Below are 20,606 nucleotides of genomic sequence, written 5' to 3' on the forward strand. Positions count from 1 at the left end.
GTCCTTCTGGTTTCATCTTCCCAGGGAAGGTAAAGATGAGTTTCCAAGTTGACCTGGGCTCTTGGCTTAGATAACCTTCCAGCCTCTTTCGGTTGCCCTTAGCTGTGGCAAGCTGCCTTGACTTCCACTGCTGTCCACTGAGCTCCAGTCTGTAACTCCACTCATTTCCTCAGAAGCACAGTGACACCTCACGAGCAGCAGTGCAGAAAGGAGATTTTATTATGGAACCTTGTGCCATTTATCAGCCCTCATGTCGCTTCAAAGCATAGTGCCTATGGCTGAGATGTTTCTTTGAGACAGAGTACTCCTTGGTACCTTTGTAGTTGATATTTTTTCTTTCGAAATCTGACCTTTTAATCCACCTTCACACCTATTACATCTTCCCAAAAGAACTCCAATTGCACCATCCTTTCCCTCCAGAGGAAAAAAAATCATGTTTCTACTTATGTAAAAAACACAAGATAAGGATAAATCCTAAACTCCTCATGTAGCAAATAAAGGCCTGTCTGGACTTGTACTCAGTATTTTTTTCCAAACTATTCTGGATGTATCCCATTAAGTGACCCCCTTGGTAAGCTCTGCGTCATATTCCATAGGGTCTTGTACCTCTATTGTCTTGAATCAGGCTATTGCCTCCTTTGTCTGGAATGCAGCCCTTACCCTCATACTCTGCTTTTTACTTCTCTAAAGCCTCATCTAACCATGCTCTTCTCCATTAGCAGGATCAATCTCAAGCTTGCACCATGTCCCATGGCACTTCATTCACGTGGCTGGCATGGTATTACAATTCTGCCCGCCCAACGTGAGTGCTCCTTAAAGCAGCAACTTGCTCATTCACGCTTAACTTCCGGTACTTTTCAGGGTGCTGGAACATGACAGGTGATCCATGTTTGTTACACAGATATGTAAAGCAGAATTATTATTACTTTGCTATTTCATCCAAAAGCAAATCATTAGTGGAAAGTATATAAAACCTAGATAAGACACATAACCACCAGCATAGATTCCTATGAAAAGTCATCTCTTCCTTACAATTAAATAGATGTATTTTCCCTACACATGACGGTATTAAAACTCATTATTAAATGAAAAGTCAGTGATCATTTATAGTTAAACTTTATGGTGAAATCTTTATAAACTATCATTTCCTTAAAGGATTAATAATCTGAAAGAGTCTCATTTACAAACACACAAACACAGATACCATTCTCTCTCCAGGCAACTTCACCACAACAAACTCAGAAAGCAGTTTTTCCTAATCTCATTCTGCCTGAATTAAATATTTGAAGGATGATGGAAGTGAAAAAGGAAGAAAAATATTTTCTGGAAATATCTCTTACAAAAGAATTAACACCAGTATGTCCAGATGGAGGGAGGATACCGAAAGATGTCATAATAATGTCCCCAAACTCCCTTTCTTAGTAAACTTATAAGGAACTGTATTATAGGAGAGAAAAACAAAACCACTGGAGTCTAAATTGTTTTCTCTTTGCCATTGCCACTATGCCTAACATATGTGTATTATATTTCAGAGGGTTTAGGTTAAAGCACATAAAAATAACCTCATAGGAAAGATACAACAGTAGGTCCTTTCACATTGTGTATTTCTTCAACGTGCTCCCTGATAAACTGACTCGCAACATATACAGATCAACGGGACCCTCCACCCACCAAAAAAACTCATTTGTGTCATTTTCTCCTAAGCATCTGAGTAATCTGAGGAAGTAAAAACCATAACCAACCTTCAACTACAGAAACAGGTGCAACTTCTCCACCCACAAAATCAAGAATTATTCAAGTTCATGTACCAATCAACCAGGCGGACCACAGTTCTGCCACAATATATGTGTTAATAAAACATAACCAGAGAGAGTAACTGGACTATAATTACTTTTAATCATCAAACAAAAAGATAAAATTCCAGAAGACATACTAAGATATTAAGAGCAAGGTATGCCAAGTTAAATGTCCAGGCTTCCGGTAACTTCCACATAGATAATTGAATACATTATTCTAATATTTAACTTCTTTAAGGCCTACTTGTTTAAAATATTGTGTTTTGAAACCAACTAAGTATTTGAAAAACTCAAAGCTCTGTAAAGAACTATGGAATTTCTATAAAAAGGTAGTTTACTTCTGAAATTCACCACATTCACCAACTTTTGTCCCACTTTAACCTTAGTGACAACGTTTCAAGGAAGAAGCTAATAATTTCCCTTTCAACTGCCAAGGCTTCTGAGTCGTGAGGCAGTTTGAAACTTCAGGAATAGTGAGTTACTTCAGGACCCATACGATTTACAACAATAATGGTTTGAGGAAACCACAGCATTTAGGCTCCTTCAGTCTTTTTCCCTGTCTTTAAGAGTTTAAAAATAAGCAAGAAAATGATTCTTCAAATCGGCAGACCATCTTCAGGGGTGGAGTCTTGCCACGGTGCATGATAATCACAGAGTTACAAGATCCACAGAGCACGGTGCGGCCCACAAAAACAGCTCTTCTGACCCTCCTCTTGATCATGCCGTACATGATCTGAGCCTTTTCCTTTCGGATTTTTGTTTTACCTCTCTCTTTCTCTTTCTCTCTAGCTTAAAGTCAGTAAAGTTCTAGTAGAAGTAACTTACCATTCTGTTCATGGTAATGGCTGGGACTTCCTTTGTGTTCTATTTTTATTTAATGCATCTTTGTAAACTCAGCTATTAACTATAATAAGTCTACAGCCACTCAAGAGGGAAAAAGTTCCAAGTCAAAAATAGAATGCTAAGTTTAAAGTTTTAAAATACATCTATTGCTTTCGAGGCAGGTGTGCTTCTGACAGCTCTATTAAGTTACTCAACTGTCTCTAGGGACTTCAGTTCCTAACAAAGAAAGGCTGCAGCCTGGTGCCCTTGGGTTGGTTTTTTGTTTTTGTTTTCTTTTTCCTCTTTCATTCTTTGAAAACTGAATGAATTCTGTTCTTGTGTGGAATAAAAGTGACATGAGAAAGCCTGTTTTCAGGACTGGCGTTCTTCCTCTTTTGTCTTTGCTATGGTAAGTTGCTTATCTTCTGCACATCTGCTTAGAAAACTTTCTGTGTGATACAGAGTGACTCAGACGCTTCCAAAACCTGCTCTGTAAGGTCAGAAAAGGAATTTGTCACTTGACCCTCACAGGGCAGTCAGGAATGTCAAAATTAAAGAGACTAATAGAAAGGAACACACTCTCAATACCTTAAGAGGGGACAAAGGAATGTAAGGACATAGCCTCACTGGGCCCTGTTGGGTACAGGCCTTGAGCAAGCTAACTCACTTTTCTGCATCCTCCCTTCTTAGCTGCCAAACAAGGGATCAGACAGGGTATCTCGGAGGTTCCTTCCAGCCCTGACACGTTAGTTAGCCTTGTTGTTAAGCTAACTCTACTTGGATCCCTTCACATGTCCAATTTAGAGACTGTGTACATATATCTACTAAAATGCTTCAAATGGCACTGAGAGAAGAAAATGTGTGGTCATTGCTTCAATAAGAGCTCTCTCTAAATAATTACTAAAGTTGATTTCTCTCATTAGGTAAACACAAAAGTCAGAATTCTTTGAGTTTTCATTTCATTAGAAAAGAAAGACATCTTTAAAACTATCACTATCTCTGATATTTTACAACCAAAATAGAGAGTAACTATGTAAAGTACCAAAAGCTTTTCCTATCAGGAGTGAGACTCTTCTGTCAATTCTTCAATGTTTAGAGAATGACAGAAGGAGTAACAATGCTTTTGGAAACTATTTTTCTTTTCTCTGAGCCCTGTTTCTTGAGTCACAGAATTTTCTGTCATCTCTATTTTCAATTAATTCAGGTTGCATTTAAACATTTTTGTAGGTCTCCTATGTGCAAATCAAAATACTCATTGAGCAAACACTGTGGATCTAGGATGCAAAATGGGGATTATAGCATTTCAACACAAACTGGTAAAAAGTCATGTGAATTCTCTGCACTGGGATATTAGTGGTTCATTAACAAATTCATGGAAAACCAGAGGGTCAGATCAGCTTTTTCAGCCACATTTTATATCATTCCCATTCGCATTAATGAGGCTCAAATATCATTTAAAGTATTTGGCCAAAAATGTTTAGTAGAGTAGAAGTGGTTTTAAATAATTGAAATACGTCTTATCTTCACTATTTCTTGACTTTTTAAATATAGAGGATACAAACAAGAACATGAACTAGAAATCTGGGGGATGCAATTTCAACCAAATGAAAAATGAGTAAATAAACTCGGTGTCTAAATATCAGATGGAGAAGAGAGAGTGACAATCAACAAGTAATTAGAGAAAGTGGTTAATGGTGAAATCAAGGTTTAAAAGCATACTTGCTTAGTAAGTGAAACAAAGCAGTAGATGATAATCCTCCTTGAAAACTCGGAGTGATTTTTACAGGAGTGATTAAAATGTAATGTTTACAGAAAACACTGGGATGGCCAAATACAGTCCCCGGTCCATGATGTTAACACAAACATGTATTTTATTCCACCGTACCAAAATGAAAAGCCAACAGAAGATAAACATGTAAAAAACACAGTTACATATTAGAGTAACATCCACTTATCAACGGATCATTTTTCTGACAAATTCAACCACTCAAAATATGGCAAAGAAGAAATCAAAATGGCCTCCAACCAGACAGCACTGCCCACAGGATTGTGGCTCAGGATCTCATGCATCTTCCAGTCAATATTGTTGCAATACACTGGGTTACCCAGACCCCCCACACAAGGTAACACATGAGCAACACCAAGCCAAAGAGTGGTGGGGACTACCAGAGACAGGTGCAAGTACACTGTCGAAAGAGAAAGGCTTCCAGCAAAAGTGAAATACAAAACAGTCACTGGAAGTTAAAGAACACTGCAGAGATCCATTTCATGCCAAAGCAAAGATCTCTACAATATTCAGCGGCCACCAGGGCATCACCAGATTATTACAAGGTCCAATGACTAGTCACAGTGACACCAGGGCATTAAAACGAGGTTAAATTGTACTCTTTGACTGAGCAGAGTTGTTGAAGTGTCATGAAGAGTGTGGGACTAAGTCATGAGAAGTGGATTCAAATCCAGTCTATACCAATTATCTCTATGGCTTCAGGCAAGTCTTAATATTGCAGGAACTGCTTGCTCACAACAAAAAGGGGCAATGCCACCTGTCCTGCCACTCCCACAGAACTATCCTCATGATGAAAAAAGACCATGCATGACTACTGCACAAACCATGACCTGTAAACAGGCTCTGGGTGTAGACTATACTTTAGAAAGATGTTCATTAAAAAATATTTTCAATTGTTTTAGAATTCTGAAAGATGAACGAGGCAAGCTTCTGTTATATGGAACTACAAATAAGTAAAAGGCATACTTCTCTAGTATTTTATACAAGTTAATATCTAGTCCATATGATCACAATTTAGAAAAGTATCTCTAACCAATTACCAGGGTTTTTTGGGGGGCTTTTTTTTTTTGAGATGGAGACTTGTTCTATTGCCCAGGCTGGAGTGCAGTGGTGTGGTCTCGGCTGACTGCAACCTCTGCCTCCTGGATTCAAGCAATTCTCCTGCCTCAGCCTCCCAAGTAGCTGGGACTACAGGCACCCACCACCATGCCCGGCTAATTTTTTGTATTTTTAGTAGAGATGCGGTTTCACCGTGTTAGCCAGGATGGTTTCGATCTCCTGACCTCGTGATCCACCTGCGTCAGCCTCCCAAAGTGCTGGGATTACAGGGGTAAGCCACTGTGCCCACCCTTTTTTTTTTTTTTTCCCCCTGAGACAGAGTCTCGCTCTGTCGCCCAGGCTGGAGTGCAGTGGCACAATCTCAGCTCACTGTAGCCTCCGCCTCCTGGGCTCAAGCAATTCTCCTCCCTCAGCCTCCTGAGTAGCTGGGACTACAGGAGCGCACCATCATGCCCAGCTAATTTTTGTATGTTTAGTAGAGACAGGGTTTCACTATGTTCAGGATGGTCTTGATCTCCTGACCTCGTGATCCACCTGCCTCGGCTTCCCAAAGTGCTGGGATTACAGGCACGAGCTACAGTGCCTGGCCCCAATTACCAGTTTTTTACAGTAACTGTTTCAAAAAAAACACTACAGCCAGGCAGTGGCTCACGCCTATATTCCCAGCACTTTGGGAGGCTGAAGTGGGAAAATCACTTGAGGCTAAGAGTGAAGACCAGCCTGGGCAACATAGCAAGACCCCTTCTCTACAAAAAAACAAAATAAAATAAATTAGCCAGGCATAGCGCCAGGCCCCTGTAGTCCCAGCTACTTGGGAGGCTGAGGCAGGAGAATTCCTTAAGCCCTAGAGTTCAGGTTACAATAACCTATGAGTGCACCACTGCACTCCAGCCTGGACGACAGAGGGAGACTCTATCTCTTTAAAAAGAAAAAAAAAGAAAACCACCAAAACATTGCTTTTGTTTTCCAGTTCTGACATAGGATCTCTGCTACATACAGGCTAGAATCCAAAAATTGGAAGTTAAAGTTTTGGACTAAACTTCACAACTAATTTTCCCCTATGGCGGATGGACAGTAGGCTGGTAAGCATAAAGACAGAGAAATCTACAGGATCAGGGCAGAAACTGGCCAGACATTGCTATTCATGGGCTTTCCCTAGGGCCAGTGAGCAGGTGCAGGGAATCAGCCTGAGTGCATTAGCAGGCTCTTCCACACTGCCCTGCAGCAGGCAGCAAGGCTCCCGTTGGCAATCACTCGGTCCTGCTGCCAACTTTCAAGGCTTATACACCAACGGGGTCCTGGACTAGGGGCGCAGCGGGGAACTCAGAAAAGGACTTCCTATGGTGGATGAATGCGTAGGTGGCTCAGAGTCACAAGCTGGGTTTTGGACCAGATGGTTTTCTGAGAGGCATCACTACTCTACACTGTTTCTCAAAGTACTCCTGGTATACCAGGCCTTTCTCCAACACCAAGACAACAGTGGACTATCTACAGAAATTCCATCATAGCTTGTAACTTCTAAATATTGAGAAAAAAAAGCTATGTGATACACATGCATAATAACACCCTACTGAAAAAAGTGAAGTCTACTGAAAGCACCATTTTTGAGGGTCATAAATCAAGTAGTAAGTCAGGACTGACATTTTCTGTTTGATAACATAGAATAGAATAAACAGAGAAAACAGAGTATCATATGTAGACACGCAGTAAAGGTAAATCATTCCACAAAGCTATTCCATGTACGCATGCCATGCATATATGCCATGTGTGGCATGGGAACCAATGTAAAGTGTATTTATCACTTTGGACACAAACAAAACTTTTTAAACTCTCTGACTTAAAAAATAAACTATAATTAAACTTTTCAGGCCCTGAAAATCCCAAAACATTCACACCATAGTTCCTGTAGGAGATTATTTCCCCCATTTGAAACAAGCATGGATTCTAGAGAAAACTAGCTCAACTTTCTCAGAAACTAGAGAAGAATTTACTAATTGGATTTTTGTTCAAACCTTTATTATTAGTTGGAGTTGGAACATAACCTTCGAGATTTCTAAAGTCAGTGGCATAACCTTCCCCTGGTTACAGTGACATAAGAACACAGATCAACTGAATAAACCAACACATTCTCCAGAGTGGCGATGTAACCAAGGTCTGCTGATCCAAAGGAATGTCGAAAGACAGAAACCCCAACCTCGCCAGCTTCATAAAGCATCAATAGCACACAAATGAGACACGGTGGCTCAAAAGTGGCTTGCAAATGGAACAGAGCTAAGATCCTTATGACAGAACAACACTCAGGCATGCACACGTAAGAACAAAGAGCTGGACTTGGGAAGCTGGCAAGGAAAAAATATTTAAAACGTCTTTTTATAATGGGAATAGAGTGTGTTGAAGAACTCAGCAATGAAATGACTTTACGGTAGAAATCAAAGTTCTTTTTCCAGGAAGTCAGAGCATTCTATGTACTTTCTACTGGTGAAAAACTTGTGTAAATAAATAACTACCAGGCAAGATGATCACAGCAACCAAACTAAGCACCAGCCACAACCACCCACAAGGTAAATTCACAAATTGCCTTGTGTCTGCTTTGTAAAAGAATCCCCAACCAATCAAGACTAAAGCAATACCCACCCGTATTCAGGAAGGAATGCTGGTTTATCTCAGAAGGCAATCCAGAAACACCAGATACCCAGTTTCTGCTTTAGCTGAGGCGTTTCTAGTTACAAAGTTAAAGAGAAGCTTAGGGAATAGAGGCAAGGGAACTGTATCGACAATAAAATATACTTATTCTCATGTTCTCTAGTCAAGTTTATGGAAAAGACAAAACTCAAGTGATACTGTTTAAAGAAATCTCAACTGCCTGTGGCTTTTATTAACACTTATGAGTTTTCCTTCGAGAAAGCCAAACATATATTAAGCCCAAGCCTGACAATTTACTTGTACCACTAAAATTATTTTAACCAGTGAATAGATTAGCCTTTATTCTTGTTCTATACCTTTTTCAATAATGCACAAAAACTTATTAAGCCATGTCTTAAAACATAAAAACAAACCTACAATACTACAAGTGTACAATTAGCGATGCAAGCAGCATATTCAGAAATTTGACCAAGCTCCCACAAACCACAATTACTTAGGGGATGGGAATCCAAAAAGTCTTAGCTAAGCGGTGGCAGGTGGGGGGCGTGGAACCGGATCAGTATGGCAGTGATGATCTCTTCTTTCCTTATAGCTTATTCCCTCCTCTTCCCTCCAGGTTACTGCCACCTTCTTCCATTCACTACCATTCCCAATACAGTCTTTTTCAAAAATAAGAGGGTATGAAAATGGGAAAGTAGAGTCCCTCTTCATTCCACTAACCCTAATGAGCTCCCACTCTAGGAAACGCCTTGTAGGCCAGGTTGCTCCCAGTAACTTCACAATTCAAGCCATTTTCACATTGACTTTGGGAAAGGGTCTCTCCTCAGTGTGAGTTACTCAGAAGGTTGCTTTATATGAAGTGTATGCAGCACTAGGGGCTCGCCAAACACAAGAACCCACGATGTGCCCGCCACATGAGGCGCATGCCCAAGCATGCACCCAAACACTAGAAATTAGCCCAGCAAATGATGGTATTGGTAGGGGAAGCACTGGCTGGGAGACTTGGCCAACAAATCCTCCCCCTACAACCACTGGGGGAAGATGGTCTCAGACAACTGCTTGCCTAGGCAAGCATTCACCATTTCTCTTACAGCCTAAATATCCAAAGCAAGATGCAGCCAGCACAGTAACGAATTTTAGCAAAAACTAAGTAAATAAATGTTGGTTTAATGTCTATGATATCTACTAGTCAGTCATCAAATGTCAGCGATGAACTGATAGAGAATGCTCAGAGATGCTGAATTCAACGGAACAGAGAAGAGGTGTGGTACAGGCTGAAGAGGGGCAGACCACAGCTAGACCACTGCAACCAGCCTCACACCACACACATTTGTGTATATGAACAGTGTGTATGTTGATTACACATAAATTTTCCAATCACATTTATTAAGACAGTGATTGCCATAAATATAATCTTTAATTAGGGAGATTAGAAATATAAGGTAAAGACTACCCATAGTTCACAACGCTAGAAAAAGTATAACTATACATTGGAAAAAAATCACAGATGCCGTTGCTAAGGGAACAAGTAATTATGAAAATCTGTGACTTCTCTTAATAAAGATACCCTAACATGGCCAGGTGTGATCGCTCATGCCTGTAATCCCAGCACTTTGGGAGGCTGAGGTGGGTGGATCACCTGAGGTCAGGAGTTCGAGACCAGCCTGGCCAACATGGTGAAACGCCATCTCTACTACAAATACAACAACAACAACAACAAAAACTAGCCAGGCGTGGTGGCACACACCTGTAATCCCAGCTACTGGGGAGGTTGAGGCACGAGAATCGTTTGAACCCTGGAGGTGGAGATTGCAGTGAGCCGAGATCGCACCAGTCCACTCCAGTCTGGGGCACAGAGTAAGACTCTGTCTCACACACACAAAAAAAGATAGCCTAACATGAAAATCTGTGGTTTCATTACTACTTTTCCTCATGTGCCTATATAATCCCTTCAACGAGAACTTTGTCTTTTCTCGGTTACGACAGCCCCTAGATGACCTGGTTCTAACCCCTAATGCTCCGATCCCTTCTGCACGCCATAACCAGAGCAGGTTCCCTCCAATACAGCCTCGACCGAGTATTCACAATAGATATTTACTTACTATCTGCAAAGTGCAAAGCACTTGAAAAAGACACAGGATAGACTTCAAAGGGCTTCAAGTCTAGGAGAAGTATTAAGCGCATACTCAAATATTCTCAAAGCAGAGTATTTGCCCTTAAACCAAAAGTTATTAAGTCCTTGATGCCAAAACGCCCTAGGTGCTTTCAATGTCATTTCTCCCTGCTTCCCCATATCTGTTTCTCTGCCCAGTTTTCAGTTCTCTCTAATGATCTGACCCTTCCTTACCAAACCAACTATTGTTTTTATTGGTCACTTATGATATCCAGACTATGTTTATTAAATGAATGAACTCATGTAAAGTTTTAATAATAGTGTCTCGCCACGGTAAACATTCACTAAATATTAGCTATTGTTAAGCTTATGGGTAGGTCGACTGATTCAGACATGACTTTCAATTTAGTATTTTAATCATTTCAGGATTTGACGTCAACACTGAGATCCAATTCCTTGAAGGATTACGTAAAGAAAGTGATAGGTTCCACTTGAGTTGCCTAGGTTATACAAGCACTCCAGAGACACTTCCACAACTGGAAATTCTAGATAATAGCATAGTCTACACTAGGATAAAGACATTTTTTGACTCAACTGACTATTGATAGTGAAGAGATTATCAATCCAATGGCCAGTATCATTAAATACAATAGATCGAATTTGTAGGCTTACAGCATATCTATAAAACAAACATTCATTTATTCAATAAATAAATTGTACCTGCTACTGGTATGCATGTATGATGAATAGGTATTATCCCATTTTACAGTGTGGAGGAGAGAGTGAGGAGGAAGCACAAGGAGGCAATGGGGTAAGGGAAGCAGAATGTATAGGGCTTAAGAGAGCATTGTCAAGGCTTAGCTATTCAACTCCCTGGAGAAGGAAAGCACCTGAGGGGTTTCAAGCAGTGAAGTTACACATGACTCATGTTTGAGGTTTAACAGGATCACTGAGGCTACTAGGTTAAGATCAGACCAATTGGTGGGGAGGGAAGCGGTGTGTACAAAGGTGAAAGCAGGGAAACCAGTTAAGAAAAGATTGCATTAGCACCATGGAACTTCTCCTTATCAGGCTTGGCATCGTTAATTCCATATCTCTGTTCACTAAAGCCAACTTTACTAATTGGTCAAAACAGCCCTGATCAAATTTTTTTTTATCCAAAGAGCTTGATACATGCATAGTTTGAGTGAAGCAACAGAAAACACCAAAAGTATGCCATCGACATTATGTTCCCACAAACAGAACCCTCTCTTTTATTACACTCAAAAAAGTCCAGAGTTGAGAGCACTGGTAATAAGCATACAGTGCTACCTATAACTTGGACTTCTGAATGGTCTTCTGTCCTCTCTTGCTGTCTCCACTCTTGTTCCCCTTTGATCCATCCTTGTTCCCCTTTGATCCATCACTGTTTCTAGAGTGATCTTCCCAAAACAGGGATTACAGGCAGTGGCTCAAGCCAAGCCTGTAATCCGAGCACTTTGGGAAGCCGAGGCAGATGGATCACTTGAGGCCAGGAGTTCAAGACCAACCTGGCCAACATGGTGAAAACCGTCTCTACTAAAAATACAAAAACTGGCCGGACTAAGCCAAATTCAGAAAGTATTTGCTTAGCACATTAGCCTGTGCACAAAGCACCATTTAACCGAGTCCCAGATGTGTTAAGTTTACCCATTCAGCAACCATTTATTGAGCACTTAGCCTTGGGGATAAAAAAAAAGATTGAGTCTCCATCCTAAAACAGGTCACGGCTAGTTCAAGACACAGACAAGTAAACAAGTAAGCATAAGCCAGTGTATGATAAACACGATTAGAGAGGAATGAAGAAGGCAGAGAAATAACATAGAGACAAGAGCCATCAGCTCTGCCTGAGGATGTTAGATAAGACTTCACAGAGTTTCAAAGCGAGTCTAGAAGGATAAGTAGGAGGTCAACAGGCAGAGGAGGTGACTGGAGCACCCTGGCACAGGGAATAAGAGGGAACGGGAGGTGCCAGTTTCTGGAGTTGTGAAAAAGCAATGAGTCTGTATGCTAGTTCTGCAGGGGAGAGGACGGAGGCAGATCTCGTAAGGTTTCACGCCATGTAAAGTGATGTAGGCTTCATTCTGTAGGCAATGGGGAGCTACAGAAAGGTGATCCAGTTGTTTTTGTGGGTTTTTCTGTTTTTTGTTTTTCTGAGACAGAGTCTTGCTCTGTCACCCAGGCTGGAGTGAAATGGTGAGATCTCGGCTCACTGCAACCTCCGCCTCCTGGGTTCAAGCGATTCTCCTGCCTCAGCCTCCCAAGTACCTGGGATTACAGGTATGCATCACTAAACCCGAGTAATTTTTGTATTTTTAGTAGAGACGGGGTTTCACCATGTTGGCCAGGCTGGTCATGAACCCCTGAGTTCAAATGTTCCTCCCACCTCGGCCTCCCCGAGTGCTGGGATTATAGGCTTGAGCCACTGGTCCCAGCTGGTTTTTGTATTTTAGGAAGATCACTCTGGAGACAGTGTAGACTCATGGATGGATCAAAGGGGAACAAGAGTGGAGAAAGCAAGAGAGGACAGAAGATCATTTAGAAGTCCAAGTAAGAGCTGATGAGGGCCTACGCTCTATGAGGACGGACATCTAGGTGCAAACACAGCAGACCTTTAGGAGATTAAACTGAAGTATTTGATAGAAAATACTGTAGTTTTCAAAAAAAACTCTAGGCTGGGCGTGGTGGCTCAGGCTTATAATCTCAGCATTTTGGGAGGCCAAGGCAGGAGGATCACTTGAGGCCAGATGTTCAAGATCAGCATGAGCAAAAGAGAGAGACCCCATCTCTACAAAAATAAAATAAAAAATTAGAAAGGCATGGTACCCTGTGCCTGTAGTCCTAGCTACTCAGGAGGCTGAGCGGGGAGGATCCCTTGAGCCTGGGAGTTCAAGGTTACAGGGAGCTATGATTGTGCCACTGCACTCCAGCCTGGGCAACAAAGCAAGACCCTGTTTCTAAAAAAAAAAAAAAAGCAAACAAACCCGTCTAATTTGACAGAACATGTTATAGTTAAACCAAAACACCCTGAAATTACATGGAAATATATTTTATAATAATTGCATGAGACATAAAAATTAACCCTAGATAACATGCAGGATCTTTTAAAATTATTAAAAACAAACTGTTGGCCAGGCGTGGTGGCTCACGCCTGTAATCCCAACACTTTGGGAGGCTGAGGCGGGCGGATCACCTGAGGTCAGGAGTTCAAGACCAGCCTGGCCAACATGGTGAAACCCCGTCTCTACTAAAAATACAAAAATTAGCCGGGCGTGGTGGCGGGTGCCTGTAATCCCAGCTACCCAGGAGGCTGAGGCAGGAGAATAACTAGAACCCGGGAGGCAGAGGCTGCAGTGAGCCGAGATTGTGCCACTGCACTCCAGCCTGGGTGACAGAGCAAGACTCTGTCTCAAAATAAATAAATAAATAAATAAATAAATAAATAAATAAATAAATAGAAGTAAACTGTTCATAAAGATCAGTTTCAAAGAAGGTTTCCGTAACTTAGCAAAGACATTTTAATGGAAAAGAACATAGGTTACTCACTTCCAAACTCAAGCCCTGACAATAAGTTCCTTCTTTTTATCACTCTTAAGATACTTTTCATAATTTAAAAAAAACCATATTTTTCATAATTTAAATGCCTCTTCTCAAAACAAATGCACAAAGTTTTTAAACTAAAAAAGGAAGGATACTAGATAAAATATCATTTAAATCGAACTTCAACAATTTAATTTGCAAATAAAGACATATTACAATGAAACAAGGCAGTGAGACAACAGAGTCCCAACTTCAGAAGAAAAAATAATAATAATCAAAGGTCAATAAAGGGCAGTCTCAATGGACCAGAGAAAACATTAAGTGGCACTCACTGTGTGTCTCTTTCACAGAATGTCAACTTCAGTAGGAAGTAAGAGGAAAACCATGACATTCACTGATCTCTTTTGTTAAGACACAAAGGTAAACTTCCTTTGGCTATTTTTCCGATATATGTAGTAACCATCGGAATAAATAAAACTTACTGATCTTGTTTCACTCTTAAATTTGTGATGCTACTTGACAATATTTGTCAATATTTCTTAGGTTTTCTTAATGCCAGAAAGAAGCTATTTTTTTTTTGGAGGATTTTTGTTTGGTTTGAGACCTAGTCTTTATGTTTGTTTGGTTTTGAGACCTAGTCTCGCTGTGTTACCCAGGCTGGAATGCAGTGGTGTGATCTCGGCTCACTGCAGACTCGACCTCCCAGGCTCAAGCGATCCTCCCACCTCAGCCTCCTGAGTAGCTGGAACTATAGGCACACACCACCACACTTGACTACTTTTTCTATTTTTTTGTAGAGACAAGGTTTCGTCATGTTCCCCAGGCTGGTCTTGAACTCCTGGGCTCAAGTGTTATACCCACTTCGGCCTCCGAAAGTGTTGGGATAACAGGCATGAGCCACCACGCCTGGCCCAAGAAGCTATTCCTAAGTCCCACCAATTTAAGGATTTTATTATCAGAAATAAATCACAGCTATTTACATGGAAACAGGATCTTGACTTTAGACCTAGCTGCTTTTGGTTTTTCATGTCATTTTTCTCCACTGTAATATCTGGTCATTAGTAATCTAATTATGTGCAAGGATCCTGCTTTCTGCAACTATTTTATTAGGAGAAAAACTGGGATGAAATTACTTTAAATAGATCCAACTCCCACACTCAAAAATTGATTATCTAGTATATGGATTATTCATTACCCTTGATACCTAGTATGGTCATTCTCCGGCCATTTTTGTAGTGGCTGAGAAGGGAGGACACTGACATTCAAATGATTCAAAGCTGGTAACATTACTAGTCTGTACGATAAAGTCCAGAAGGAAAGGATGAAACATTGTTTAAAGCAAGGCTTTGCATGTCAATTACCCTCTCTATCTGCTGACCTGCCAATACCAGGATCATCAATCACGCTTCTGCCCAGCTAAATGGAGAGCTGGGGATACAACAAAACAAGCTCTGCTCAATGAGAGGACGGACACCCCATTATGATTCCACCTCTTTTAGTTTTATTTGAGTGAGCAAGAAAGGGAAAGCACAGAAAAAATACTACTAGTCATTAGTTTTCCTCAAGCACCTTCCACAGTGCTGGAAAAGCAGCAGGTACTCATTAAATCTTGTTCAGTTAAATGCTAACAGTTAGAAGACCATGCAAAACATGAAAATGTTCCAGATAAAGTTCCTTTATGTGGACCTTCTCATCTAGGTCATCGTGTTGCACTTTTTCACAATTATCCTACATTTTCTCTTTAACCCCCCCTGCTTTAGATGTCTTATCTGCTTCTCCATTTAAGCATGAACTCCATGACTTCAGGGCCGGAGTGCTATCTTTCTTTGTATGCTGCACATAGTATTCAGTAATGATTCCACCAATAAATGCTCTCACAACTTCACATGAAAAGTTACATACTGTCTTATCTACCACTGCATTCCACTTTTTTACTATAAAGAAGATACTGATTCACACCCTTGATTTGTATGGCTAATTAAGTCAAAACATCATCTACTACTGTAGTGGGTCATATCATACTAAGAATATAAGAATTGATCATTGCTGTTACCCAATTCATTCTTACCTCTCTGAGTATAAACGGGGATGGGATTCAAGAGAATTTTGAAACTTGTAGTGTGCTGTCAAACACACATACAAAAGAAAACATACAGATGCTTACTGGTGGCTGCTTTGGACCTATCAATATGTACCTTGTAATTACTTTTTAAGCTGAGGAACAGTAGTCTAATCAGAAAATGCATACTAGTAGCTTCTAATCGTATAAAAAGATTCTCAAAAGAAAAAGAATATCAAGCGCTATAATTTTATCCCTAGTTTCTTGACATTAAATCATAAAGCTATGGGTTTGTTGTACTGAAAGATACCCATAAGGGTAACCACTTAAAAACTTTATTTTGATGTTCCTGATAACAATCCAGCATAGAAATTCCCTATTAAAAGAGCTTCTGTTTCAGAAATTGAATGTGTGTCATACAACACACTATCCACACTGATGGTAGGAGCTCAGCAGGCTAATGGTGCAAAGCATACCTGGAGACAGCGGGCAGGGAACAGGCAAGCAGTGTGGCCTGGCAGCAGCTGCCGGAGGGGAGGAAGAACACCAGGAGCTGCAGAACCGGACCCCCGCCAACCAGAGATCCCACAGGGGGACAACTGATGCGAGGCTGGCTTGTTAAGCTACAGTTGCCCTACGTCTAGCTGTCACTGCATGATGGTTGTGTGTGTACGTGTGTGTGTGTGTGAGAGAGAGAGAGAGAGAAAGAGAGCAAGAGAGAAAAAGAGAGAGAGCGAGAGAGAAAAAGAGAGAGCGAGACAGTGGGGAGGAGGAAGAGTTTTTGGCAATCTGTGTAAATCAAAAAATGTTAATGTAAGTTGGGGGGGTTGCGGAATAAACTGAAAGAAAGGTGGATTAGGCTGTGTGTGATTTGGGCAGAGAGATATAAAAGATGCTACACATTCCCATCAGACCAATGTGTCTCCCAGTGCATATTTATTTGCAACCAAATCCTAACGTGGCCATTGGGCATTCTTAGTATTGACTGATAATCCTTGCTAGAGTTTCAGCCTATTTGATGCTTCTAAGAAAAAACTTCATTTCTGCATAATTTTTCTTGAAGACTTTTCCCTTTTGATCTGCTCACATAAACAAATGTCACTTCTGTATTTCTCCAAAGGAAGGAACTGTGTGGAATAAAGATCAACTGTTATAACATCCCCCTGAGACAAGATGTCAAAGTTGGAAGCCAATTTTCTTTTGTAAGTCAAATGCGAAAACAGAATATAATGCCATGAATTTTGATGTATAAGCAGCTTTTTAAGGATTCTTTCTGACACCGTATGTCAAAAATCATATTATTCATGCCCAATTATTTAAAAAAAAAACACATAAACTTACACCCTGTATTATGCTTCCATTTATCTTCATGAAGCTACTGTATCCCCTATTCCATTAAGGGATAAAGGGCACAATCTTTTGTATCGCTACGTAAGCAAGTCCTCCCTTCACAAGTTGCCCCTGTCCTTTACAATGACTTCTTTATTTTCCACAAGTCACATGTACAGTATTTGCTTTATTTCCCAACTAAAACTAATACACACAAATTCAGTCTCTGTTCCTTTAATGCTAATTCAGATGAAGCATCTACAGTAGAAATCCTACAGCCTCATGCTCACATGTATACAGTCGTTAACAGAGACTTGACAGTGGTTGACTTAAAGTCAAACAAGTCCTAAAAAGCAACCTTTGGCAAAGCCCAAAGGAATCAAAACTATACCCTCTTGCGACCACAGCACTACTGAATCCACCCTCCAAACATTTTTGTTTCAAACATTACAACCCAATCATTTACCAAAACCACAGCTTATTCCTGATTTAGAAAAGTAAAGTTCACGGACTTACTAAACTATACAACTCCAGCCAGAAAGCACAAATGCCTTTTCTAAGCCTGGCAATCACACAGCATTTGAACTGAAAACCCACATTTTTAAGCTCAGAATCAGTGGCTCATTGTTGATCACCTTGTTGATACAATAAACAACTGGTATCTTCAAAGATTATTAGCTAGTCCCTCTTGTGCCATAGTTTAACAGACAAGAACAAATAGTTTACACACACATTCACCCTGAAGAAGGGCTGCATTAATGCTCAGCCTGTGCGACATAATTACTATACTCATAAGCACATATTTAACTTAGTTGATTCTCTCACGTTTCAGTAGTTTTGCTTTCCAAAGCAGGGGGAAGCACAGGTCCCTGAAAGACTCCAGCAAGGTTTCTCTTGGCATGGGGAAGAATGTGACAAACAGGGAAAACACAATCACGCGGAATGTCTGGACTTGATTCCTTTGTGATACTTAAATAGCACTCCCCTACTGGGCTTTGCCCACTGCACCGAATGGAGAAACCATTTTAGAGCTTAACAATTCAGTCCCTACACACAATAAGAGGAAGAATTCAGAAAATCTAAATATAAAATAGGGGTGTGTTAAGAAATATTGAACTGTTTCCCTCTCTCCCAGCAGGACTGGTATTTTTTTTTCATCTTGGAGGCAAAACATGTTAATCCTGAGAAGAGCCAATGTCAGTCTGAAAAGAAACTTGATAGAAATCTAAAAACTCTGGTTAAAAGAAGGAAAGGAGAAAGAAAAAAAAAATCCAGAAACTCCTTGGGACCAACATATCAGTGTTAAGCCCCTTGTGTGTTCATTTTCCTTGATGTCACAGCCCAACACTGGTTTAATTCAAGCATTCATGTAATTCCTCAATCTTAGAAGAAGGATGCAAGAAGACTATGTACGATTCCCGAAGTTTTCTCAGTGCACTTTCACAAGAGTTCCACGTTCTAGCCTCAGATTGCTATAAGGGCAGAAGATTCTCTCTAGCTAGGGTGGTGGGTGGTTTATCATTGAACTTTTCACAAGTCACATGAGCATGTGGCTCTGATGGAGGGAGGGAGCCTGCCAAGAACAAATAACATCTACTTTATCTTTCTTTGAATGATACAAGATACAAGCTCAAGCTGAGGAAGAGCATTTTTATTTTAGACATGTAAACAAATGACGCCGAATTCCAATACAAAAACAAACATTTCAAAAGAAACTCCTAATGGGGGCAAAAATCATGAAGGGGGAGTGATAGAAACAAAGAATTCTACATAACAAACTTTTTCAAATGTTTAAATTTTTTAAAAATCGAGTCACCTTTTCTGGGCTGGGCTCTGTATATCCAGTTTTCGTCATCCACTTCCACCTGCTGCCCACAAACCGAGAGCTCTCCATCACTGCGAAACAGCCTCTTTGTCTGCCTGGACAAGGAGGAGAAATTTATCCAACTCACAGCACGTGAGAGAGAACCTGTATTCGGCTGGAGTCTGAAGGAACCTGAAGAGCCTTCCTTTTTCATCTTCTTTTCAAAATCAACTAGAGACAAAGAACAGCCCAGCAAACAAAACGCTGGGTTTTTTGCATTGGCCCAGGTCCTCTCCACGAGCCTGCTGTTTCCCTCTTAGACAACGCTGACAGTCAGGCACCGCATTATCCAAAAAGACGGCTTCTGTGTCACCCAATTAAAAAGAAAGGGAAAAGAAGGGGTTAAGAAAGAAAAGAAAAATGTTTTACCCTAGCCACATTGTGGACTCCGTTTCTAGATCCGCGATATCCACGGCCAAAAAATAATAAACAAATAAAAGTATAATTTAAAAAATGAAGCAGCGTGTTCATTTCAGGAGCACTTGTCAGGACTTTGCAAAACACAAAGCCAAGGCACCCCGACTCTTTGGCGTGTCCCTAGCATCCCAAATTGTAATCCTACTCCTCTCCTGGGCATCTTTCCCCACCAGGGCAGAAAGCCAGCTGCCCTGGTGAAGTAACTCCTCACCCTAGAGAAAAAGAGTCAGGGTCAAGCCAGGCACCCAGTTTACAGTTCACCCACACAGTTACTTGGGAGAAATCAAAGAGCTCAGCTCACTCGCCCCAGCACAGGGCAGAATCATAAACCGCCCACTTGCTCTCCTTCCCGTCTGTGAAGCGCTCGTTCAGAGCCGCAGGACTCCGCAAACAATAAAACCGGCTGCGTGGCTATTGCCTGGATTACAGAGCAAGCACTCCTGCGAAAGACGATAGGCTTTCCCGACACCAAAGGCACCTCATTGGAGACAGAAAACCCCGCCTCTCCACAGTCAATACTTCAGTGGCAGCTCAAACTTCTGAACTTTAGCGCAGCTAGGGGTATGCAAGTCTGTGCAGAATACAGACTTCTGGGCATAAAGAATAAGAACTTGATTATGAATTATCAAACTATACTTCTGAAACTACAATTTTGAGAAGGGGCTTAATACAGTAGATAGATAGATAGATAGATAGATAGATAGATAGATAGATAGATAGATAGATACATCCAACATTCCTAGATGGATTTAGGAATGTCCATCATTTAAGGAAGTATATTTCCAAAGAGAACATAACGGACCCGGCTATTCACTCCCAGCTTCCAGCAAAGGTGAAACGCAGCCATCATTGTACCTGTTACTGTCACTCCTGCCTGTCACCAGCAGCCAGAGTGTGGGGCTGGATCCTCCTCTGCCGTATCACTGGGAGCCCCTGGGGGTTATTCCTCTCCAACCTTGAATGATCATCCTATCACAAAGAGTCATCAGAGAGCTACGCTAGTGGCACTTAGCTGCAGGCTCTAGCCCTGAGCCTCCTCTGCAAACTATCTAGAGCCACAACTTGCAATGCATTTGGGTGTAGCATTTCACCCAAGGCTAACTTACTGCAATTCCACGGTCCTAGGGGTGTTAAAAGTCCCTGCAACTTTCCATCACAGA

General features: G+C 41.0%; 1 protein-coding gene across 2 annotated transcripts in view; it reads right to left on the bottom strand.

The window, feature by feature from the left end:
- NHSL1 (NHS like 1) overlaps positions 1 to 20,030 on the bottom strand; it is a 149,630-nt gene extending 129,600 nt beyond the window's left edge. For both annotated transcript variants that reach the window (XM_031012071.3, XM_055391212.2), the window contains exon 1: positions 18,982 to 20,030. In XM_031012071.3, coding sequence (XP_030867931.1) covers positions 18,982 to 19,183 — 202 coding nt within the window. In that variant the 5' untranslated portion in view covers positions 19,184 to 20,030. The remainder of the gene's footprint in view (positions 1 to 18,981) is intronic.
- Positions 20,031 to 20,606: the final 576 nt, after the last annotated feature.

Source organism: Gorilla gorilla, chromosome 5 (genome assembly GCF_029281585.2).
Source record: "Gorilla gorilla gorilla isolate KB3781 chromosome 5, NHGRI_mGorGor1-v2.1_pri, whole genome shotgun sequence".
Taxonomy (NCBI): Eukaryota; Metazoa; Chordata; class Mammalia; order Primates; family Hominidae; genus Gorilla; species Gorilla gorilla.